This window comes from Balaenoptera ricei, chromosome 17 (genome assembly GCF_028023285.1).
Source record: "Balaenoptera ricei isolate mBalRic1 chromosome 17, mBalRic1.hap2, whole genome shotgun sequence".
Classification (NCBI taxonomy): domain Eukaryota; kingdom Metazoa; phylum Chordata; class Mammalia; order Artiodactyla; family Balaenopteridae; genus Balaenoptera; species Balaenoptera ricei.
The window spans coordinates 439,006-462,079 of record NC_082655.1 but is presented as its reverse complement, the minus strand read 5'-3'; the positions used below and the strand labels follow the sequence as shown (position 1 = coordinate 462,079).

The window sequence follows — 23,074 nt, the reverse complement described above, 5'->3', positions numbered from 1 at the left end:
TACTACTGAGAGAGGCATGTGAATCAAGGGGCGTGCAAGGGAGGGGTGACAATGATTGTGGAATCTAAACCAGATGAGGAGAGGGTGAGGACACATCATCCTGGGGCTCTGGGGCGCTGGAGTCAGCAGTGAGCTGGGAGGGGTGATGGGCAGGGAACCAGGTGTTGAACCGAGATGCCGGGGCGGGGTTGGGGGGTTACTGGAGGTGACAGGGTCCAGGGTGTCATTGAGGCAGAGGATGAGGTCACTGGCAGGAAGAAGAGGTCAACACCGAGGGGCAGGGAGTTGAAGGGTGGTCCACGGGACTATCGAGACCACCAGGAATTCAGGCCTGATGCAGCGATGCGGCGACGCCCTCGGCAAGGGCTGGGGTGGGTGGTCGGTGCGGCCGATGGACGATGGACGCGTCAGGACTCTTGGGGGAGGAGAGGGAAGGGGCTGCAGGCTGCAGCAGGAAGAGGGGTCGTGGCACTTCCAGGCCTGGGGGGAGGCGGGGAGAGAAAAAGCAGCCCCCGGAGAAGGCTGGCGGGAAGGGAGCAGGGTGGAGGGGCCGCGGTCCAGGGGAGAGCAAAGGCTGAGTGACGGGGGCTGAGAGCGTGGGAGGTTGCTGGAGCCTGGCCCCGGGGGAGGGTGTCAGGACTGGGGGGCTTTACTCCTAAACAAGTGCTGTGTGCTGGGAGGGGCTCATGGGAACAAGGGCTTGAGGCAGACCTGCTGGGGCGGGAGGTCAGAGCCGCAGCAGGGAGGCCAGACCACGAGGCAACTGAAACCGGCTGCCTGAAAAAGACCAGGAAAAACAAAGGGTGAACATCAAGGTAGTAGAAAACGAGTGCAGTAAATATAGCAATGGTTACTATTCTGACAGCAGGAACAAGTAGTATTAGGTGAACTTGTACAGAACGGAAATGCTGATACTCCCAAGGGGTTAACAGGAGATTTACTACACAAGAAATGAGGCCTTGCCAGAAAAGTCATGCAAATTAAACAATGAAAATGTAAATTCAGGGTTTTCGGGGGGGGGTTTTTTTTTACATTTTATTATAGAAAATATCAGACATGCACAAAAGTGTAGAGAGTCAGACCATGTGACTGTCACCACCACCACCTAAGACCAGTTCATGGCCAGACTGGTTTCCTTTTTGCCCTCCCCCCATCACAAAGCGCCACTCTTCTCTTAGGAACTAAACAAAGACAGCAGAGCAGGTGGCCTGGCTGTGGTGTGAGGCAGCCCCAGCCTCCTGCTCTGAGCCCGGCCAGCCCTACCTGGGGGCGCCAGAGGTATGACTGGGGGGGCCCTGCCCCCTTCCGGTTTGGGGCAGGGTGTCCCCTTAGCCTCCTGCGTCCAGGGTCTCCAGCTGGCTCTCTGAGAGGCCAGCTGCCCCAAAGTGGCCCAGATCCCTCCTCAGTCCAAGGGATCCAACTGCCCGACTTGCTCACAGCCTTGGTCTCATTCAGCCTGAGCCTGAGCTGGAACTCCCATACGCTTCAGACACCTCCGTGTTCCCGTGTCAACACAGGCGTCTGCCCTATCCAGACACAGGCCACTAGTGTCCCCTACAGGACTGTTCTTTGGGGACTTTTAAAGGAGACACGGTACGGGGTGGGGGTGGGGGGGCAGGAGGGTGAGCTCTGGGGAGGAGGAGGAAGGGGGGAGAAGGTGACCAGAGGGACGGCAGGGCAGGGCTACCACCAAGGGGTAGGCTCTGGCAGCAGGCGGGGGACTGCCATCCCTCTGCCGCTCCACAGAAGCTTGGCATGTGGTGGCCTGGCAGCCCCGCACTTCCTGATACAGTGTGGCCCTCCGTACCCTCACTTCCCTGACCTCTCCATGGGGTTGCCACTTTCATTCAACCTTTCCTCTGGAACATCACGCCCCCATGGCTCCCTCCCCAACACCCCCACCCCAGCTCTGCCCCAGAGAGAGGACCACGCTCACTACCTCCTCTCTGCTGTCCGTCCACCGTCCACCTTCTCACTCTCACAGCAACCTGGCCCCCTGAGGACCACACTTCCTCAGCAAGGGCAGCGGGTCATTCTTCTAAACACTAGCTGGCTTACTTCCCGTCCCGTTGCCACTCCTAGGACTTTTCTCTGTGGTGCACACGTGACGCATTGCCCTGATCGTCTTCCCAGGAAGGACTCTGGCCCCATTGCCTGCAGGCGACACCTTCAGCTGTCAGAGGCTCCAGGGGTTGCCCCTGGCCTCATGTCCCAGCCCCTCTGGTCACCAGAGCTGTATGCTCTAGGGCTGCCCTCTGTGTGGGCTGCAAGGGTCCTTCTGTTGCGTCAGGACCTGCTACTGTGGGCACATTGGTAGATGGGGCTGGCCCCTGGCCCAGTTGGCTGCCAGACCTTGCCTCATGCAGAGGGTGCAGGCTCACTGGTGGGTGGGGCTGGCTGTGGGGCACAGGGAATCCCAGGTCTGGTGCCAACCTGCTGGTGGGGCTGGATCCCTACACAGCTGGCTGTTCAGCCTACTGGCTGGTGGGCAGGTAAGCCCCCGGCATTAATAGGCCAGAGGGAGGACTTCAGAGTGGTGCTTGTCAGCACCTGTGTCCTTGTTGTAGAATGAGCTCCCCAGAATGGCTGCCACCAGCATCTATGTCCCCAGGGGGAATCCCAGTGGTCTCCTGACTCTCCAGTATGCTAAGATGAGCAAATGGGTCTAATTCAGGCTCCTTTCAAATAACTGCCTCTGCATTGGGTCTTGGAGCATGTGCGATTTTGTGCACAGCTGTTAGTAGTGGAGACTGTTTCCTACAGCCCTCTGGCTCTCTCATACGAAAGCCCCACTGGTCTTCAAAGCCAGCCATCTTGGTGGCTCATCTTCCTGGTGCAGAACCCCCGTGCTGGGGAGCCTGATGTGGGGCTCAGACCCTTTATTACTTGGGGACAATCTCTGCAATTGTGATTATCCTTCCATGTGTGGGTCGCCCACCTCGGAGTGTGGGTCTTGACTATACTGTATCTCTGCCCCACGTACCCATCTTGTTGTGGTTCCTTCTTTATATCTTTAGTTGTAGATCTTTTCTGCTAGTCTTCAGGTCATTCTCATCAATAGCTGCCCTGTAAATAGTTGGAGTTGTGGTGTGCCTGAGGGAGGAGGTGAGCTCGGGTTCTTCCTGCTCTGCCATCTTGGCCACACCCCCTCTGTCTACACAAGATGATTCTTCTATTGCATTGGCTAGGATTTAGTCTCAAGCAATTATCTATCTGAACCAGAGTCTGAGAAATGCAGTCCTTATTCTATGGGATCATATGCCTAGCTAAACACCAGGGGGCTCTTTTCTAAAGAACAAGTGGAGGATGGGCAAGAGATCCTGCTCCCCATCCCAACTGTGTCCCCAATCCCCTCCTCTCTGCCCAACCAAGAATGTTTTTCCTGCAAATGTCCCTTGTCACCTGCTTCCTAATAAACATCTCTCGGTTGGGCCATTCCCACTTGCAGAACAATATGCCTTTAAAAGTATACAAGAAGGGACTTCTCTGGTGGTCCAGTGGTTAAGACTCAGCACTCCCAATACAGGGGGCTCGGGTTCAATCCCTGGTCAGGGAACTAGATCCCGCATGCTGCAACTAAAGATCCTGCACGCTGCAAGGAAGATCTCGCACGTGGCAACAAAGATCCTGCGTGCAGCAACCAAGACCTGGGGCAGCTTAATTAATTAATTAATTAATTATAAAAATGAAGGGCTTCGCTGGTGGCGCAGTGGTTAAAAATCCACCTGCCAATGCAAGGGACACGGCTTCGAGCCCTGGTCTGGGAAGATCCCACATACCACGAAGCAACTGAGCCCATGTGCCACAACTACTGAGCCTGCGAGCCACAACTCCTGAGCCCGTGTGCCACAATTACTGAAGCCTGCACGCCTAGAGCCCGTGCTCTGTAACAAGAGAAGCCACCGCAGTGAGAAGCCCACACACCGCAACGAAGAGTAGCCCTCACTTGCCGCAACTAGAGAAAGCCCGCACGCAGCAACGAAAACCCAACGCAGCCAAAAATAATTAATTAATTAATTTTTTAAAAACTAGTGAACAGGACCTCCCTCCCATACGCAGCTTTCTTGCCTCTCTGCTCGTGGCAGTGACACTCCCTGTGTGACCTCTCCCTGCCTCCCCCCTCCCTCCCCATCCTACCCACCCCCACCCCCACTCCTGCAGTGCTGCTCAGCCCCCTCCCTGAGGCTGTTCCTGGGGGGTCCTCCCACCCCTGGTGAGCCCTCATCTCAGTGGACACGGGTTTCGCCCCTTCCCTCTCCAATTGTCTTGTCCCTCTCCCTCTGTGGGCCTGTCCTCTGCCCATCCTTTGTGTGTCAGGTGCCAGGATTCCATCCTCAGGGTCTTGCCCTTCTCTAACCACTGTTCTGCCAGGGAACATAAGGGCCTTGGCCTGAGGCACCTCCTGCGGGATGATGGCTACAGATCTATGCTTCCTGCTCCTCTCCTTTCTCCCCTGGGCCTCCCTGCCTTCTCAAATCTCCCCTAGCTCAGAACCCCTGATTCCTCGATCTCTCCTCCCCATGATCCCCCAGCACCAATGCCCAGGCCAGAAACCCTGTAGTCCTTTCCAGCCTGCGTCCAGCCTGCCAGCAAATCCTGTCCGCTGTGCCCTCAAAAGGGAGCTCAGACCTGCCCACGATCCTCTCTGTTCCCCTCTGCCCCATCAGGGTCCCAGCTGCCCTTCCTTCCTTGCACAGTGCCTGCAACCTCCCAGCCCTTCCCCACTCCCTCCTCGGATTGTAGTGCATCTGTGCTTACAGCTCCCAAGCGGTTTCCCGCTCCCTGGTCCTCTTCCTCTGCTCGGCCCATCTCCTTGTGGCTTCTCCATCACGTCCAGCTCAGTCCTGCATCGCACCCTCACACTCCCTGGCCCCGCTTCCCAGAAATCTCTCCCCCTAGACCTCATTATGATCTCAGCTCCTCGTATCAGCTCAGATGCTGAATCCTTGGAAAGCCCTGACCCCCTAGCTGGAGGGACCCCACACCCTTCCAGCCACTTTGCCAGCAAAGAAGTCAGCACTTCAATCTGGGTCACCCTTAGGTCATCAGCTCCAGGAGGGCAGAGGCCTTGCCTGCCTTGCCTGCAACCGAAGCCCACCCTGAAGCCTTGCTGACCGACCGAGCAGCCTCCTGGAGCCCAAGCGGCTGGCGTGCCCTTCCAACTCCTGTCCACGCCCGACAGGCAGCCTGGGCACTCCTCACCTCCCCCCGCTGCACTGACCCCCAACCTATCCCAGGCCCTCCACTGCCGGGTTCTGCCCGCCCCCTTGAGCCCTTCCCCTGGTAGAAGCTGGGCACTGTCACTCTGAGGACAACTTGGGCCCCATCTTCCGAGGAGCAGGGAACCCTGCCCTTGTGCCATGAGCAACAGTTGCTGCCTGGGATTGCCTAAAGCAGTCCCCGCAGCCTCTGGACCCTGCTCCAACCGTGAGTGACGATGAGCCAGGGCTCCAGGCAGGGCCAGCGTCACGGGCATGTGACCTGAGCAGTTGCACTGGGCCCCAAGGTCCGAGAACCTGCACTTGGTTTAATGTTCTAGTGCTGCCATCTGGAAATTCTTAACACCTTTTTAACAAGGACCTCTGCATTTTCAGTTTGCATGGGGCCCTGCAAATTATGCAGCTGGTCCTGGTTCCAGGGACACTCAGCTGATACAATGCACAAAGACCTGGGTCGTGAGCATGGCCCTGAGGAAAAATGCTGACGGGGAGACCCAGGTGCCTTCTCTGCTCCCACAGCAGCTTCCAGCACCCAGGAGGCAAGAACACCCGCTGGACAGGGAACATGGGACTGGGGTTCCAGCAGGCAGGCAGGAGCACGCTCCAGGGATATGGTGGGTCTACTCCTCTGCAGGCCTTGAGCTCTGGCCTAGAGCTCCGCAGGAGCAACTCCACTAGTGTCCAGTGCGGGGTCCACCCGTAGGCACAGTGCTGGACCTTCGGGGGTGCCCCCCATCCCATTGCTGATTGGACTAGGACAGCACCTGACCCAGACTGGACCAATCAGATTCTGACTCCTGGATTCTGCTCATTGGTCAGCACTTCTGAAGCCTGGTAGGACCAGTTCAGCGCTACTGACCAAGAGAGGCAGTGTGTCCCACACATGTTCTAGAGGCCTGGCTACTAGTCACCCTCAGTCCCACTGCGACCCCCATCTTCCAACCCAAACTCCGGGGCTGCTCCCTGAAAGGTTCCCTGAGGCCCTGCGAGGTGTGCACCACGGGAGGGCCCTGGGGCGGCAGCCCCCACCGCGCGGAGGAAATGAGCAGGCTTGAAGCAGGAGGTCGCTTTATTGAGAAGGCCAGTGGTCGGGTGGAGGTGGGAGATTGGAGGGGAAGGGAGAATGCAGTCCCGGGGTGGGGGAGGGGTGGGCGCCAGCTGGCAGCATCACAGGTCCTGGGCGGACTGAGAGTTCCGCTTGTCCTAGGCACCGGTCTTGCGCAGCAGGATGCCCGGGCTGACGGCGGCCCCCCGGCGGCCACTGGCGGACCACGTGCCGGTACGACGTGGCCAGGCAGTCGAAGTAGTTAATGTTGAGCTTCCGGGCAATATGACGGCCGAGGTATTCCATTTGCTGTGCGAGCGGATGGTGGTCAGCTCTTGCCCGAACAAGAGCTGCGCCCGAGGCGTCCCCTCCCCTTGGCCAGACCGCACCTCCAGCCCTGCCCGTCAGCCCCGGCGCCCTCTCCGCCGGCTCCCAGCTTGAGGGCCTGGGCCAGGACCCCGTTGTATGCACTCTCCACCTGCGAAATGGCCCTATCTTAAGACCCTAAACAGTGGCTGGCGTCATGTTGAACCGAGGAGGGGAAGGGAGCGTGTCTGGGACCCCATGGTGGGCTGGGCGGGACCCACCTCGTAGCGCTCCGACAGCTGCACCAGCACCAGCGGCTCCAGCTTGTGGCCGCACAGAACCAGCTGGAAGAAGCACCTTCCGTAGGCTGGCAAGGGGCAAGCCGCTCAGCCCCAGGTCTCTGGAGAGCCGGGGGCGGGGGCTCCGGGGGCGGGGGCTCCGGGGGCGGGGGCTCCGGGGGCGGGGGCTCCGGGGGCGGGGGCTTGGGCCAGTTGTTCGCTCCTCCCCTCTCCACATGGCTTCCCCTTCCCCTGCACGCCATCCCCCAGTCCGCGGCCCGCCCCGTGCGTCACCGTCGGAGCTGAGCGCCATGCGCACGTAGACCAGGTGCATGGGGCCCTGACACACGGTGCGGCCCCGGATGGAGAAGTGGTACACGCCGCGCACGTGGTTCAGCACCAGGCGGCGCCGCGGCAGCGACGAGATCATGAGCCACAGGCCCACGCCCGCGCCGTAGGCTGGGAAGCCCCAAGTCTCCTGCTTCTGCACCTGTGGGCGCCGCGGGGACTTCCTGAGCCGCCGCGGGACCCGGGGGCGGGGCACCGAGTGGGGGTCCGGCCCCCAGGGTAGGGAGGCCGTGGGGGGCGGGCCCAGGAGCTCAGACCTCGCTCACAAGCCCGAAGCTGACGAGGAAGAAGCAGACGATGAAGAGCAGTGTCCCCTTCCACAGCGTGTCCAGGTAGTACTCGAGCACGAAGACTGGGGGCGGCGCGGCGGGGGCGCGTGAGGATACCGGGCCCCTGCTCGCAGCCCGAGGTGGAAGTGCCAGGGCTTGGGCCCGGAACAGCCCGCCGCCCGCAGGGCCCGGGGCCGCCGTCCGGGCCCAGCCGGCGGTTCCAGCGCCCACGCAGGCCGCAGCCGGCCCGGCCCCGCCCCGCCCCGTTCAGATTCCAGTCCCCGCCCCGCGTCCCCGCTCCGCCGGGTTCTGGTCCCCCCGCAACTGAGTGTCGCCCTCACCGTTGGGCTGCTGCTGCGTGAACGGGTAGAAACTGTTGTTCTTGAGGCGCTTGGCCAGGTTGCGCTCGGTGCAGAAGAGTCCTTGGGCCCAGAGCTGGAAGGGCTTGCTGCCGGAGGTCGCAGGCAGGCCGCTGAGCCGGCCCTTGGGGGCCTGGGTCGGGTACAGACCGTCAGTTGTGCGGCTCGTCCGTTGCCACTGCCCACTGCCCACTGCCCACAGCCACACTCATACCTGGGAGAATAAAGCCACACTCATAACTGGGAGAATAAAGCCCTCAGAGTTGCGGTCCAGGAAGGAGCAGTTCTCAGGCGAAGGCGGGGGAGCAACACCAAGTGGCGGTCTAGGCTGGGCTACGCCGGGTTCTAGAAGCTCTGGGCGGCGGGTTCTAGAAGGGACCGTCCTGTTGATCATCCCTTCTCCAGGGAGTCGCCCGGCCCGGCCCTGCGGTGGGCGTGCACTTCCCCGCTAGGCCCCACCCCACTGGACGCCCCCTGTACAGCCTGGTGCACAGTCCTCACCTGAAGGGTGGGATAGTGGGACATCCCAGGCCTGAGCTGGAGAGGAATCTGTAGGCAGGTGCCCCACCACGAGCCCCATGGCTGAGCGTGGCCTCCCCTTCTCCATTGCCGCCTCTGCCCGGGTCGGAGCCTCATATACAATCACAGACAGCTCGCCTTAGTGTCCCTGAGGGTGGAAAGCACCCCCCCACACACACACACATTCACTCACACTCACACTCAGTCCAAAATTTGAGCCCAGGATTGAGCAGGAAAGGCACGGCCACAGGCTGACTCAGGAGCCCTGGGGGGGCTGCCCCCAACGCCACAACACACAGGTTCTGGGCCAGTTCTAGCCCCAAGTAGTTCCCTCAGAGACAACCCCTAGCCTCTCACTGGGATCCCAAAGACCACACACGAGTTCCTAAAAATGTTTTATTGTAACAAAATGCTCAAACATCCAAAAATGGGAAAGGGGTCAGGGCAGGGCTGGCTGGCTGGAGCTGCCTAGCTGGGAGGGGGGGGGCAGGCTGGCGAGCAGCTGCTGCAGGCACCGCTGGACTTCCTCTGGGCCCCTGTAGGCCCGCTTCAGGCCCCGGGGAAGGCAGCGGCAGGACTCCAGGTTGAGGTACAGCAGACCTGGGCAGTTGCTGATCACAGAGCTGTGGGAGCAGTGTAGGCCAAGGGAGGTTGAGCCACTGGCCCCAAGAAGACCCAGGCACAGCATGGCTGAGCCAGTCTAAGGAGCCCTCTCTACCCTTGCACCGCAGCTGGCTCTGCCACCTACAGCCATCAAGGCCCAAGCCCAGTACCCTTGGTGTCCCTAAGGCCAACCCCAAGCAGGGGCTGGGCCAGTATGGGCTCCGTTTGCAGACCCCTGGAGCTGGCAAGTCAGGCAGGACAGGGGATCAAGCCATACTGGCTCCAAGGACCTGGCGGGGGTGGGGATGCTGACCTGACCGTGCCTGGTGTGACCCGGGTGCCCCGGAGGTTGAGGGAGCACAGTGCCAGATGCGAGCCCCCAGGGGTGCCTGAGAAGGCAGCTAAGGCCTGCTCCAGGTCCTTCTCACTGAAGCCCTGGCCACTCAAGTCCAGCTCCTGCAGAGTGTGGCACCACTTCTGCGTTAACAGAAGGCTGCCCTCCTTGGCTAGAGTCAGCCGGTCCGACATGCCATACAGGCCCAGGTGAAGCTGCTCCAGCTCTGGAGGTGAGAGGAATGGGCATGAGCTGTGGGGTGGGCAAGAATCCCCACATCCCACCTGCCCAGCCACCACCCGGGGAGTGCTGACCCTGACATGGCAGATCATGCAGGCCAGCAGGTGTGATTCGAGCACAGCCACGGAGATCCAGCAAGCGCAGGTGAGGGGAGCCGTGGAGCAGGCGGTCCAGGACCTCGTTGCTCACAAAGTTGCAAGTGGAGCTGGCGAGGCAGAGCTCCTCAAGGCGGGGGAAGCCTGGGCCGGGAGTCATCGCTCGCCCGGAAGGCTTGGGCAGCCACATCAGGTTCAGCAGCCGCAGCACCTGGGAGCGAGGCCCAGGCTGCAGGTGGGGAGGGGGGTGACAGGTGGAAGAGGTGGGGCGGCAGGTACCTGCAGCTGGGGGCAGCCTTTCTGCAGGGCCTCGACGGGCAGCTGGAGGGGAGTGCTGTTGTGGTTGAGGCCAGTGCTCACCTCCAGGAGCTGGAGCTGCGGGCAGCAGCTGCCCTGGAGAGGTGGCAGAGAACACAGGGTCGGAGGCCTGGCAGTCCCTGGCTCGGCACCCAGCTCTGCTCCTGCCCATCCATGACCAACCTACCAGCAGTGCACCCAAGACGGCTGTCGTCTGGGAGCTGTAGGTCAGCCACAGCTTCCGCATTCGGGGCCCCGCCTCCTCCAAGAAGCTTATCACAGCCGTGGACTCCACCTGGAGACCCAGCACAGAGGCACCGGTCAACTCAGCCCAGGCTTCCTTGGGGCCCCTGGGGACTCCGGGGCTCACCATGGAGTGCTGTATGTCCAGGCTGTGGAGCTGGGGGCAGGCTTTGGCTAGCATGATCAGAGTGTCAGGGGTCACACCGTGGCAATCGGAAAGCTTGAGGAAGGTGAGCCGGGGACAGGACTCGCTAACCAGCTGTGGAAGACAGAGAGCCAGTTGGGGTTGGGGGAGGGCAGGCTGTGGTCCACAAGGCAAAGAGACCAATGGCTGGTGCCAGCCGCACTTTACTGCCTCAGCAATGGTCTCCTTTCTGGCCATGCCAGGCCTACCTGGGTGCTCCCACCTCTCACACCTCCCTGCTGGAAGACACGCCAGGAAAGGAGAACCAAGCAGGCATCTTCATGGGGCATCGTTGGGCCCCACGGTACCTGACCCACTCCCTGGAAGTACTGGGTAACCCCAGAGTGTCATGGCTGGCGTGCAGGGCAGCCTCGAGCTCTCACCTTCAACACAGGGTGTACCTGGGACTTCCAGTGGATGAGAGTCAGCCTCTGGAGCTGTGAGAACCTGGGCCGACAGCAGAGGCAGAGCTGCACAGTGTTCCCACGCTGCCCCTTCTGCCAGCCTTCTCCCCACCCATCACCTTCGTGCAGGGATGCAGGAGGGGGCCTGGGGCTTATCCCACAACACACAAATGGAGTGAGGGGATAAGAAACAAATGGAACTGCTCACCGACTGGGCATAAGCCACTCCAGGGAAGCAAGGAGCTTCTTCTCAGTCTTGGTCCCACTCTTGGCGGGGCGGCCAACCAGCGGGGGTGACAGGGTGAGAGTGTGCCAGAGCGCGGGCTGGGAGGCGGCCTCGTGCCAGCGGCGGCACACGCGTGCAGCCCTGGGAGAAAATCTCTGCTGAGGGGCCGGGCCATCTGTGGTCGATCGCTATGGGGTTTTCTAAGAGGAGGGACCTGCCCCCCGCCAACTCTCACAACGCTGCGGACCCCTCAGTTCAAAGTCGGGCCCCTGGGGTTCCAACTGGACGCCCTGAGAGACTGCGCTCTCTGGGACGCGTGTGTGGGCGCTCAGCCACCCGCTGAGTGCCTAAGAGGTCAGCCTGAGACCCGGCGCTGTACGCGATGGTCCTGGGGTACCTGCCAAGGAAGGGTATAGGCCCATCCGCCGCCACCAGCAGCCCGAAAATCTGCAGCAGGATTTCCAAGGGAATGCGGTCGCCCCAGCCCGGGTCGGGCTCCTGCTGCGGTGCGGGCGCGGGCGCGGGCGCGGGCGCGGGTGCGGTCCTGGGCTTGGCCTTGGCCTCAGCGGCGCGGGCCCCGCGGAGCCGCAGCAGCTGAGCACGGCGGGCGGCGCGCCTCTGCGCGCGGGGGCGGGCGGGCCCCGGGCCTGGCAACACCAGCAGCATGCTGTCCGACTGCAGCAGGTGGTAACCGGAGCCGCTCGGCGCCAGCCGATCCCACCACCAGTCCTCCGCCGAGCGGCTCTGCGCCCCGGCCAGCGGCAAGATCCGGACCCTTTGCCGCGCCCGCCTGCGGGCCACAACCGGCGCCATAGCCACTCGCTGCGTTCCGGGTTCCGCCCAGGGAGAGCGGAAAAGGCGGCTCCTGTGGCGGAAGGGGTGGGGCCGGCGGAGGCGCGGCTTGCCGCGGGGGGCGGGGTCAGGGCCACGGGCAGGCCCTCCCGGCCCCCGAACTCCCCACTCGATTTCCGGAGCGGGATATCAGGCGCTGGGGCGCGCCGGCGGGTGGTTTCTCCGAGTCCCGGCGGGTGAGTTGGAGTCCTCGCTCCCTCTCGGCTGCGTTTTCCGGCCCCACCGGTTCTGGGCTGGAGCCTCGACCCTGGGCCGGAGGCAGCGCCCTCGAAGTGTGGCGGGACGGCCGGTCGCCGGGTCAGGGAGCGCGCGGGTTCAGGACCGGGAGGCGCAGGCACCCCAGAGCACCGGTCGGCTCTCCGCCCCCCCGCTGACGCAGCGAGGGGCGGTGCCCGCCGCGGCCACACCCCCAGCCCCGACTTGGCTCCGCTGTCCGGGGTCTCGCAGAAGCCGCGGAGGTGTGCTTGGCGCCTGAGAGGTGGACCTGTCCAGGAGTCCTTGTCCCGTATCCGTGGGGGTGAGTGCTCTGGCGGCCTCGGTGACTCACACCCGAAGATCATCTCCCTCTTTCGTCATCCTTCCCTGGGCTTCGGCGCCTTCTTGCTTCCCTGCTTGCCGGCCTTTGCTGTGTCGTGATCCCGGCACACGCTGCCGGTGTGCTTGGTCCCTTCTCCTCCCCATCCCCCACCCCCGGCATCCCCCCAGCTTCCCTGGTCTTGGCCGTCTGGTCCTCTCCTGACAATGGTTCTGTGTCTCTCCCTTGTAATTCTGCGTGCATGTCTCTTTCCTTCAAGCTAGACGAAGTTTTCAGTGCCCGGAGGAGCTGAAGCGTCTTTTTTGGACTTAGGTGGGGAAAGAAGAGCTGGCTGTGACCTTTGCCCTGTCTTGGAGGCTCCAGCCTTGGGCTAAATGGCAGCACCCCCGCTGGGCCGTCTGGTGCTGACCCACGTGCTGGTAGCCCTCTTTGGCATGGGCTCATGGGCTACCATCAACGGGATCTGGGTGGAGCTGCCTGTGGTGGTGAAAGACCTCCCCGAGGGTGAGTCGATGTGGGCAGGGGGCGAGGCTGCTCTCTGGTCCTGCGCATCCTGCCCCTGACACGGCTGCCTCCTTTTTTCCCTTGCAGGTTGGAGTCTCCCCTCCTACCTCTCTGTGCTTGTGGCGTTGGGGAACCTGGGTGTGCTGGCGGTGACCCTGTGGAGGCGGCTGGCCCCGGACAAGGGCGAGCGGACCCCCATCCAAGTGGTGCAGGCGCTGAGCGTGGTGGGCACGGCCCTGTTGGCCCCTCTGTGGCCCCACGTGGCGACAGTGGCGGGGCAGGAGCACTCCGTGGCCTTCCTTGCTCTCTCCTTCGTGCTGGCGCTGGCCTGTTGTGCTTCGAATGTCACTTTCCTGCCCTTCCTGAGCCGCTTGCCGCCTTCCTTCTTGCGGTCCTTCTTCCTAGGTCAGGGCCTCAGTGCCCTGCTGCCCTGTGTGCTGGCCCTAGTGCAGGGTGTGGGTCGCCTCGAGTGCCCACCAACCCCCACCAATGGCACTCCTGGGCCCCCCATTGACTTCCCAGAGCGTTTTCCTGCCAGCACTTTTTTTGGGGTCTTGTCCGCCTTATTAGTCGTTTCAGCTGCCGCCTTTCAGGGTCTTCTGGTGCTATTGCCGTCAGCACCGTCTGTACCTACAGGAGGCCCAGGGCCTGGCCTGCAGGTGGGAGCCCCAGGAGTGGAGGAAGAGGAAGAGGCCTCACCCCTGCAGGAGTCTTCCAGCAAGGCGGCAGGCACCACCCGCAGCCCAGAACCTGTGGCCCATCGGCTGCTCTCCACCCGTGGTGTCTGCCTGCTGGGCCTGCTGGCCGTCACCAACGCTCTGACCAATGGCGTGTTGCCTGCTGTGCAGAGCTACTCCTGCTTGCCCTATGGGCGCCCAGCCTACCACTTGGCTGTGGTGCTGGGCAGTGCCGCCAACCCCCTCGCCTGCTTCCTGGCCATGGGTGTTCTATGCAGGTATATGCAGGCAGCCCAGGCCACTCAGGGTGGGACTTACGGGTGAGAGCCTGGGCCTGAGCCCTGAGTTTTTGCTCACCCCTGGCAGGTCCCTGGCAGGGCTGGGCAGTCTCTCCTTGCTGGGCATGCTCTTTGGGGCCTACTTGATGGCGCTGGCAATCCTGAGCCCCTGCCCACCTCTGGTGGGCACCTCTGCAGGGGTGGTCCTTGTGGTAAGTATGTCGGGGGACAGTGAAGCAAAGAGGGTGGCAGTAGGGAGGGGGTTCGCCCTAGAGTAGGGGCATCTCACGCTCAGCCTGCTACTGTGTCCACCTTCCCAGGTGGTGTCGTGGGTTCTGTGTCTCGGCGTGTTCTCATACGTGAAGGTGGCTTCCAGCTCCCTGCTGCATGGGGGCGGCCAGCAGTCGTTGCTGGCAGCTGGCGTGGCCATCCAGGTGGGCTCTCTGCTCGGCGCCATGGCCATGTTCCCTCCCACCAGCATCTACCATGTGTTCCGCAGCGGGAAGGACTGTGTGGACCCCTGTGGCCCCTAAGCCTGAGCAGGTGGGGACTCCGCTCCACTCCACTTGTCTTCAGGTTGGGGTTGCCACAGTGCCTGCGTGCCCACAGCCCAGGGAGGCCCACCCCACAAGCAGCTTGCTCACGGATGCCTGCGTACTCCACCGGAGAACCTGGCACTGCGGGCCAGGGTTGGGACCACAGAGCAGGCTCGGAGCAAGGGCTCGGCTGGGGATGTGGATTTGGCCCAGGCCCAGGGCCTGTGTGGGATTTGTACAATAAAGCATGTTTATTCCATGAGTTGGAGCTAATCCCAGGAACAACTCTTGCTGTGTAGATAGACCTCCTCTGAGCTAGAGCGGTAGCCTGACCTGTTCAGCAGGGGCCTGCCCCACTCCCTGGGGCACTCTCACAGATCCTGGGGGTCATGGAACCTGCTCCTAAACACAGATACACATACAAAACTGCCCGGAGGGAGGGTGAAGGCCAGCCCCCGGGGCCTGGAGTGTAGGCCAAGGACCCACACAGGCTACGGCAGTCAGAGGTGGTGTGGTGGGCCGAGCCAGCCAGGCACGAGGGTCAGGCCGCATGGGCTGCCGCGTAGTCGCTGCCTTTGTGGCCTGGGTGTGGCACACTTACCCGCTGCTTTATGGGAGGATCCTACCGGGGGATTTGTGCCAGGGGCTTGTTGCCAGGTCCTGGCACAGAAAGGGCTCAGCGAGTGGGACTTAGAAGAGACTGGGGTGTGAGGGTCCAGCCAATCTTGGGATTCTTCTGCCCAAGGACGTGGTCCCCTCCCCCAAACCACCAGCCTCGTTTGTAGCTCCAGTGATCAAACCTGCAAAGGCTCCAAACCCTTTAGTCACACAGACGCGACAGTGGCTGCCTTCTCCTGGGGCTGCTGGCAGATGGCCCTGGCTCTGAGCAGCCCATGCTCTGTCCCCGCCCTGGGACAGCAGTCCAGGCCTTTGCTTGTTGGTGTCTGCAGGGAGCTCAGCACCAAACGCAGGCTGTCCTGCACCGGGGGCCCCCACGCACGGGGCTGCTGGGGACTGGAGTGCGCCCGAGCCAGGAGGGCCGGGAGGGTCTGAGGGGATTCAGACGGAGGCTGCCGCGGGGCCGGGGCCTGGGCTTCTGCTGCCGCCTCTGTGCCTCCTGGGCAGGTGGGGAGCAGAGGCCCGGGGGGGCACACAGGCTCCCCAGGGGGCAGGACACCTGAGTCGTGAGCCGGTGTGTCTGGCGTGGTACTGAGAGCCCATCCTCACAGACAAGGTGCCTTGCTTCCGCAGGGGGCCCTGCAGCCCCCAGGGGCCGGGCCTGGGCAGTGGTCGGAGCGGCTCCTGCCCTGCTGGCCAGCCCTCTCCGGATGCCCTTTCTAAGCTTCTGAAGCCTGTCCTTGACTCGGGCTGCGCCGAGGCTTCTCAAGGTCTTCCTCCCCGGCCTGGTCCTGCTCGGACAGCTGAGCTGAGGGACTTCCTGGCGGGAGGGAGAGATCCCCAGGCCTTGACCCGCCATCAGGCATGTGGTGGGACCAGGCTCCCACGTGGCCCAGACACAGCCCAGCCCTTAAAGCAGAAGGCCACCGCCCTCCAGGGTGCTAACCACCCGGGCCCCTGACCTGATAGGGCTGGGGAGGGGGCACCGGCAGGCGGGTGTGAGCTGTGGAAGCCAGCCCTGGAGAGTCGGAGGGGGGAGGCCGAGGGCGTGACGGGCGTGGTGCGGCCCCCAGCCTCCGCCTGCCCTCCCCTCGCCTCTGACGCTGCCCTCACCCCGCCCCTGCCCACCCTGGGGCCCCTCCTCCCAGTTCCTTCCTGCCTCCCCTCACGCTGGGCATCTGTGGAGCCTCCCTGCCGGCGTGTGTCTGCGCCACGTGTGCCAGGCGCCAGGGCCCCGGGAAGCAAGGCACAGTCTCCCGAAGCGGGTGGGTGGCCTTGAGCCCCGGAGGCCAGGACTGCAGGGGTGGCTTGAGGGAGCCCCTGCCCTTCGGCGTCTCCAGGGCATCCGGTCAGCTCCCCGAAGGGAACAAGGCGGGAGCCCAAACAACCAGGGGAGGAAGACGCCTCGGGGCCACGTCCTGGAGAGCCGCTCGGCACACCCTTCCCGTCGCGGCGTCCAGGCGTGCGGCCAGTGGCCGGGAAGCAGGGCGGCCCACCACGCCAGCCCCTCAGAGCTGAGCGTCCCCCCAGGGCCCTATCCGGGCACCCACGCCTCCAGCTAGACGGCAGGTGGCCAGCCGCTCAAGCTCACAGCCCTGCCCAGAGGGTCTCTCAGGCCCGGGGCGGTGAGGAACTTGAAGGAGACCCCAGAAGGGAGGCGGTGTCCAAGGCAGGACCGAAGGCACCGTCCCCTGTGTGAGAACAGAGCTGAGCCACGGGCCCTCTGTGGTCTGTGGCTCAGGTTCTCTCGAAACCAGAGAAGAGCCAGCCAGGGTGTGCCCTACCACACCAGCCCCTCCGCGGGTGTGCGGCCGCTCCCCCAAGGCGGAGAGGGGCGAGGCTCACCGGCTCTGGTTGAGCAGGTAGAGGTGGGGCCTTCACCTTCCTTCAGTCCTGGGTTCGTCAGCCCACCGGGGTCCCTAGGCAGGTGTGGGTTCCGACGCGGGCATGAGTGTGACAACACCTGGGTGAGGGGAAGGTCACACCCCTCATCTGCGCCAGCTCAGAGGCCCACTGCCTGACTTGGGGACAAGGGATGAGTCCTTTCAGGGGCTCCCTCCCCTCCATGGATTCAGAGGGACCTCCTCACTTCCGTGGGGAATGGGGCCAGTGGATGGGAGTGTGGGAGTGACTGGGCCTCTGGTGAGGGAGCGGGTGCAGGTCATCAGCAATTCCAGAATCGGCCACTCTCGGACCAGGCCCACACTGTCTTGGGGTGCTGCCCACCTCAGTGGGGCCACGTGCTCTCCACTGCACTTTGCAGGGGCTCAGAGGCCCCTGTCGTTCTAGTGGGCTGTCAGTCCCAGGCCCCTGCCTTCCACCCTTTGGCTGGGTGGGTGCCCCGGCTAATCCAGCTGTGGTGCCCATCCTCCTGCCCGTGGTGATGGAACTGGGAGCCCTGGCCCTGTGGAGCAAGTCAGGATCCAATAGAGATTTGTCTCGGCGGTGTCAGTCATCCCAAGAGCTATAAAAAATACCCAAACTACTCAGGGTGCACACCAGAGAATGAAGGCATCCCAGAGGCAAGCAGAGCGAGGGGTGGAGAGAGGCAGAACTCCGAGAGCATTCTGGGATCTCCTGGATCCAGCTGTACCCGAAACTAAACCCCTTGGACTTGCAAGTTATGTGGGCCCACAGTTTCTTGCTTAAGTTGAGTTGGTTCTTGTCTGTCACAGCTGCAGGCGTTGTGAAATCCTCTTTCGTCTCCTCTCTGAAGCATTTAGGACTGTTCAGACTTTGCACGCCCAGCACTGGTTAATCTTTCCTTGCCTGGGGGAGAGTCGGTCATTCTCTTGGAGACTCTCCCTGTCGTACTCCCCATGACCCTTCCGTCTCCCAGGCCCCCACCTCCAGCTCCTGAGCAGGGCGCTTCCCTGACCCACTTCCAACCTGCGTAGAAGAGTCTCCTGGACGTCTGACCCTCTCAGAAAACCTCAAGCCAGGCCAGTGGGGGAAGAAGGCAGGACCTTCCTCGGCAGGACCACCCAGGAGGAGGTAGGTTTCTGTCTGCGTAACTGTATGAGCTAAATGAAAGGCAGGTGGCAAACCAGCCTGGAAATTCCCCTCGTTTTGCAAGAGAGGCAGGAAAGCCGAGCTCTTTAGAAAGCAGATTGCAAAAGATTCCCTACCTGATCCCTCGTTGACACCCCCGAGCCAGCCCTTGATATTCCCTTTGAAAAACATTCTGTGGACAGCACCCTCTGAGAGCGCTGAGCCGGAGCACTGAGCGGGTACGTGTTGTGGCCGGGAGACCAGGGCGCCAATTCTCTAAAGGCAAGTCGTGGGGAAGGCAGCTCCGCAGCGCCCCGCCCCCCACTGCCGGTGTCCATGCCGCCCATGCCCCCCGCTACCCCACCCCCACGCTGACTTAAGCCAGAGGGATGCGAAGAGATGCTGAGGCCAGGGTGCTCGGGCTCCAGGGCCAGTTAGCACGCGGCCTTGAGCATCCAGAGAGGAAAAGCAGGCAGATCCACAAACAAAGGTGTCTGCTCTCTATTGCGCTGCAGGTCCTGGCAAGGGTAATTAGGCAGGAAGAAGAAATAAAAGGCATCCAGATTGGAGAAGAAGTAAAACTATCTCTATTCTCAGATGATGTGATTTTTTTTTAACTGATTTTCTTTCTCTTTTTCTTTTTTTTATATTTATTTATTTATTTGGCTGCGCCGGGTCTTAGTTGTGGCACGTGAACTCTTAGTTGCGGCACGTGGGATCTAGTTCCCTGACCAGGGATCGAACCTGGGCCCCCTGCATTGGGAGGGCGGAGTCTTAGGCACTGAACCACCAGGGACGTCCCTCAGATGACACAATTCTATGTTTAGAAACTCATAAGGAGGGGCTTCCCCAGTGGCGCAGTGGTTAAGACTCCGCACGCCCAGGGCAGGGGAGCCAGGTTCGATCCCTGGTCAAGGAACGAGATCCCACACGCACACCACAGCTAAGAGTTTGCATGCCACAACTAAGGAGCCCACGTGCCGCAACTAAGGAGCCTGCTTGCCTCAACTAAGACCCAGCACAACCAAATAAATAAATAAATGTCTTAAAAAAGGAAAGAAAGAAACTCATAAGGAATCCACAAAAAACTATCAGGACTAAAAAATTCAACCAAATTTTGCAGATTACAACATCGATATACAGAAATCAGTTGTATCTTTATATACTAGAAGCAAAAAATCTGAAAATGAAATTAAGAAAAAATTTTCATTTACAATAGCATCAAAAGAATAAAATACTTAGAAATAAATTTAACAAAAGAAAAGCAAGCCTTTTACATGGAAAACTACAAAACTGTTGAAAAAAATTAAAGATGCGAGTAAATATTCATGGATCAGAAGACTTAGGTTGTTAACGTGGCAGAACTCTGCACACTGATCCAGAGATTCAAGTGATGCCTATCAAATTCCAGCTGGCCTTTTGCAAAAGCTTAACAAACGAATCCTAATACTCATAACAAAATGCAGGAGACCCAGAATAGCCAAAACAATCCTTTTTTTTTTTTGACCACGCTGCTTGTGGGATCTTAGTTCCCCAACGAGGGATTGAACCCGGGCCCTCGGCAGTGAAAGCGCTGAGTCCTAACCACGGGACCGCCAGTTCCCCAAAACAATCTTTAAAAAGAATAAAATTAGCTACAAAGCTACAGTAATCAAGACAGACACATAGATCAGTGGAACAGAATAGAGAGCCCAGAAATAAACCCACACACTTATGGTCAATTAATCTACAACAAAAGAGGTGAGAATATACAAAGGGGAAAAGACAGCCTCTTCAATACATGATGTTGGGAAAACTGGACAGCTACATGCATAAGAATCACACTGGACTACTTCCTCACACCATATACAAAAATAAACTAAAAATGGATTAAAGACTTACATGTAAGACCTGAAGCCATAAATCTCCTAGAAGAAAACATTGGCAGTACGCTCTTTGTCGTCAGTCTTAGCAATTTTTTTTTTTTTTTTTTTTTTTGGCTATGTCTCCTCAGGCAAGAGAAACAAAAGCAAAAATAAATAAATGGGACTACATCAACCTAAAAAGTTGTTGCACTTTTACTTGATAGTAAAGGAAACTATCAACAAAATGAAAAAGCAGCCTATTGAATGGAAGAAGATATGTGCAAAGGTTATATCCAACAAGGGATTAATATCCAAAATATTCAAAGAACTCATATGATGCAACCTCAGGAAAACAAACAACCCAGTTAAAAAAATGGGTAGGGGCTTCCCTGCTGGCGCAGTGGTTGAGAATCTGCCTGCCAATGCAGGGGACACGGGTTCGAGCCCTGGTCTGGGAAGATCCCACATGCCGCGGAGCAACTGGGCCCGTGAGCCACAACTACTGAGCCTGCGCGTCTGGAGCCTGTGCTCCGCAACAGGAGAGGCCGCGATAGTGAGAGGCCCGCGCACCGCAATGAAGAGTGGCCCCCGCTCGCCGCAACTAGAGAAAGCCCTCGCACAGAAACGAAGACCCAACACAGCCAAAATAAATAAATAAATAAATTTATTTTAAAAAATGGGTAGAAGACCTAAATAGACATTTTTCTAAAGAAGACATACATCCAGCCAGCAGGCGCGTGAAAAGATGCTCAGCATCATTAATCATAAGAGAAATGCAAATCAAAACCACAATGAGATAGCACCTCACACCTGTCAGAATGGCCATCATAAAAAGGCAACAAATAACAAGTGTTGGTGAGGATGTGGAGAAAAGCAAATCCTCGTGCACTGTTGGTGGGAACGTAGATTGGTTCAGCCACTATGGGAAACAGTATGGAGGTTCCTCAAAAAATTAAAATAGAGCTACCATATGATCCAGCAATTTCACTTCTGAGTATTTGTCTGAAAAAAACAACACTAATTAGAAAAGATATATGCACCCCTATGTTTATTGCAGCATTATTTACGATAGCCAAGATATGGAAACAACCTATCGGCAGATGAATGGATAAAGAAGATGTGCTACATATATACAATGGAGTATTACTCAGCCATAGAAAAGAATGAAATCTTGCCATTTGTGACAACATGGATGGATTTTTTTTTTTTTTTTTTTGGCTGTGTTGGGTCTTCGTTGCTGCGTGCGGGCTTTCTCTAGTTGCGGCGAGCGGGGGCTACTCTTCATTGCAGTGCGTGGGCTTATTGTGGTGGCTCCTCTTGTTGTGGGGCACGGGCTCTAGGCGCATGGGCTTCAGTAGTTGCAGCACGCGGACTCAGTAGTTGCGGCACATGGGCCCTGGAGGGCACGGGCTTCAGTGGTTGTGGCACATGGGCTCAGTAGTTGTGGCTCGTGGCCTCTAGAACGAGGCTCAACAGTTGTGGCTCATGGGCTTAGTTGCTCTGCAGCATGTGGGAGTTTCCTGGACCAGGGCTCAAACCCGTGTCCCCTGCATTGGCAGGCGGATTCTTAACCACTGTGCCACCAGGGAAGCCCCGACTTTTTTTTGTTTGTTTTTAGATTTTATTATTTTGGGCTGTGTTCGGTCTTAATTGCGGCATGCGGGATCTTCGTTGAGGCATGTGAGATCTTTTGTTGTGGCATGCAGGCTTCTCTCTAGTTGTGGCGTGCAGGTTTTCTCTCTCTAGTTGCGGCGCATGGGGTCCAGGGAGCATGGGCTCTCTAGTTGAGGCGGGCAAGCTCAGTAATTGTGGCACGCGGGCTTAGTTGCCCCGCGGCATGTAGGATCTTAGTTCCCTGACCAGGGATCGAACCCACGTCCCCTGCATTGCAAGGCGGATTCCTTACCACTGGACCACCAGGGAAGTCCCAACATGGATGGACTTAGAGGTTATCATGCTGAGTGGAATAAGTCAGACAGTGAAAGACAAATACTGTGCGATTTCACTTATATGTGGAATAAAAAGCAAAACAAAAGAACAAATGTATCGAAGCAGAAACAGACTCATAGATGCAGAGAACAAACTGGTGGTGGCCAGAGAGGAGAGGGGTGGGGGATGAGTGAAATAGGTGAGGGAGATTAAGAGGTACAAATGTCCAGTTACAAAATAAATGAGTCACAGGTATGAAATATACAGTGTTGGGAATATAGTCAATAATATTGTAATAACTTTGTGTGGTGATGAAACGGAGCACGACCCTATGGTCCTTGCCCCCTATGTCCTCAGCCTGCCTTTTGTCTGTGGAAAAACTTTAGCCAAAGAATAAGTTTAATCAGAGAGAAGTGAGAAAATGCAGAAAAAAAGGAAACAGTCAAAGGAGACCAAATAATAATAGTTTAGTCATTAAGCAGAGTCAAATTCCTTTAGTTCCTTCTCAAGGGCTATAGATCATATTCTGAGCCGTATCCTGTGAGCTGTCTTGTTGATACTGAAACCCCTGCCAGGTGGAAGAAGTTAACTGCATGATGACCAGGCTGTAGCCATGACAGAAGCTGCCGCAATTCCAAGAACTGGCCTCAAAGAAAAGGGAACAAACAGACCCTGGAACTGAAGATTAACTGTACTTAAAACAATCAAGATGATGCTGGTCAGACGACCAAAGACTAATTTCAAGATGACTGTCAGAGTTGACTGTGCTGTTTCTACACGTAGCCCCCTCCGTCTGTCTATAAAAGCTCTTGCCCCCGATTGCAGGGGGCGGGGGCAGTTGGCCTTTGGACAGGTGTCACCCCCCCACCAGTTGCTGGCATCCAAAATAAAGAAACTTTCCTTTCCACCACGTTGCCTCTTTATTGGCTTTTGAGCAGGGTGCAGCTGGACCCCACTTTTGGTTACAGTGACCGATGGTAACTAGACTTACCCTGGGGATCATTTTGTAATGTATAGAAATACTGAATCACTATGTTGTTCACCTGGAACTAACCTAGTGTTGTAGGTCAATTATACATCGAAAACAAACTCATAGGAAAAGATCAGATTTGTGGTCACCAGAGGCAAGGGGTGGGGGGAGGGGGAATTGAATGAAGGTGGTCAAAAGGTACAAACTTCCAGTTATAAGTACTAGGGATGTAGTGTACAACATGATTAATATAATTAACTGCTGAATGTTATATATGAAAGTTGTTAAGAGTAAATCCTAAGAGTTCTCAGTATAAGGAAAAAAACTTTTTTTCCTTTTTTATTTTGTATCTATGTGAGATGATGGATGTT

At 58.8% G+C, this 23,074-nt stretch overlaps 3 protein-coding genes across 10 annotated transcripts; 1 reads left to right on the top strand and 2 right to left on the bottom strand.

The window, feature by feature from the left end:
- Positions 1-6,270: 6,270 nt before the first annotated feature.
- On the bottom strand, positions 6,271-8,703 carry TMEM249 (transmembrane protein 249). The gene is made up of 7 exons (XM_059901289.1): positions 8,326-8,703; positions 8,039-8,192; positions 7,807-7,957; positions 7,454-7,548; positions 7,143-7,338; positions 6,852-6,937; positions 6,271-6,573 (listed from the first exon to the last, which is right to left on the bottom strand). Exons 2-7 carry the CDS (start codon positions 8,060-8,062, stop codon positions 6,289-6,291), a joined length of 837 nt encoding a protein of 278 aa, XP_059757272.1. The 5' UTR covers positions 8,063-8,192; positions 8,326-8,703; the 3' UTR covers positions 6,271-6,288.
- On the top strand, positions 7,180-22,621 carry SLC52A2 (solute carrier family 52 member 2). Of its 8 annotated transcripts, none has more exons than XR_009498362.1 (6): positions 11,602-12,338; positions 12,669-12,860; positions 12,948-13,815; positions 13,904-14,027; positions 17,809-17,963; positions 22,309-22,621. XR_009498362.1 is itself a non-coding variant. In XM_059901285.1 (6 exons), exons 3-6 carry the CDS (start codon positions 12,731-12,733, stop codon positions 14,346-14,348), a joined length of 1,335 nt encoding a protein of 444 aa, XP_059757268.1. In that variant the 5' UTR covers positions 11,604-11,997; positions 12,269-12,338; positions 12,669-12,730; the 3' UTR covers positions 14,349-14,444. The 8 variants fall into 8 exon arrangements, 7 of the variants coding, with proteins under 7 accessions (XP_059757271.1, XP_059757270.1, XP_059757268.1 ...); XM_059901285.1 differs by lacking the exons at positions 17,809-17,963; positions 22,309-22,621 and adding an exon at positions 14,136-14,444 and having other exon boundaries at positions 11,604-11,997; positions 12,269-12,338; XM_059901288.1 differs by lacking the exons at positions 11,602-12,338; positions 17,809-17,963; positions 22,309-22,621 and adding exons at positions 7,180-7,528; positions 14,136-14,444.
- Positions 8,726-12,286, bottom strand: FBXL6 (F-box and leucine rich repeat protein 6). The gene is made up of 9 exons (XM_059901281.1): positions 11,367-12,286; positions 10,952-11,110; positions 10,723-10,786; positions 10,283-10,414; positions 10,100-10,207; positions 9,895-10,008; positions 9,595-9,826; positions 9,260-9,506; positions 8,726-8,966 (listed from the first exon to the last, which is right to left on the bottom strand). The coding sequence occupies exons 1-9, from the start codon at positions 11,780-11,782 to the stop codon at positions 8,783-8,785; spliced, it is 1,656 nt and encodes a 551-aa protein (XP_059757264.1). The 5' UTR covers positions 11,783-12,286; the 3' UTR covers positions 8,726-8,782.
- Positions 22,622-23,074: the final 453 nt, after the last annotated feature.

What these genes read in the sequence shown, in the direction of transcription:
- TMEM249 (XM_059901289.1), bottom strand. Translation starts at nt 8,062, where the DNA reads ATGAGTGTGGCTTTATTCTCCCAG. An exon ending in CACGCAGCAGCAGCCCAACG is followed by an intron (nt 7,549 to 7,806) that starts GTGAGGGCGACA and finishes CGCCGCCCCCAG; the next exon opens with TCTTCGTGCTCGAGTACTAC. An exon ending in AGCTGTCGGAGCGCTACGAG is followed by an intron (nt 6,574 to 6,851) that starts GTGGGTCCCGCC and finishes CCGCTCGCACAG; the next exon opens with CAAATGGAATACCTCGGCCG.
- SLC52A2 (XM_059901288.1), top strand. Translation starts at nt 12,731, where the DNA reads ATGGCAGCACCCCCGCTGGGCCGTCTGGTGCTGACCCACGTGCTGGTA. An exon ending in GGTGAAAGACCTCCCCGAGG is followed by an intron (nt 12,861 to 12,947) that starts GTGAGTCGATGT and finishes TTTCCCTTGCAG; the next exon opens with GTTGGAGTCTCCCCTCCTAC. An exon ending in CTGCAGGGGTGGTCCTTGTG is followed by an intron (nt 14,028 to 14,135) that starts GTAAGTATGTCG and finishes CCACCTTCCCAG; the next exon opens with GTGGTGTCGTGGGTTCTGTG.
- FBXL6 (XM_059901281.1), bottom strand. Translation starts at nt 11,782, where the DNA reads ATGGCGCCGGTTGTGGCCCGCAGGCGGGCGCGGCAAAGGGTCCGGATC. An exon ending in CCTATACCCTTCCTTGGCAG is followed by an intron (nt 11,111 to 11,366) that starts GTACCCCAGGAC and finishes ATTTTCTCCCAG; the next exon opens with GGCTGCACGCGTGTGCCGCC. An exon ending in TGGACATACAGCACTCCATG is followed by an intron (nt 10,208 to 10,282) that starts GTGAGCCCCGGA and finishes CTGGGTCTCCAG; the next exon opens with GTGGAGTCCACGGCTGTGAT.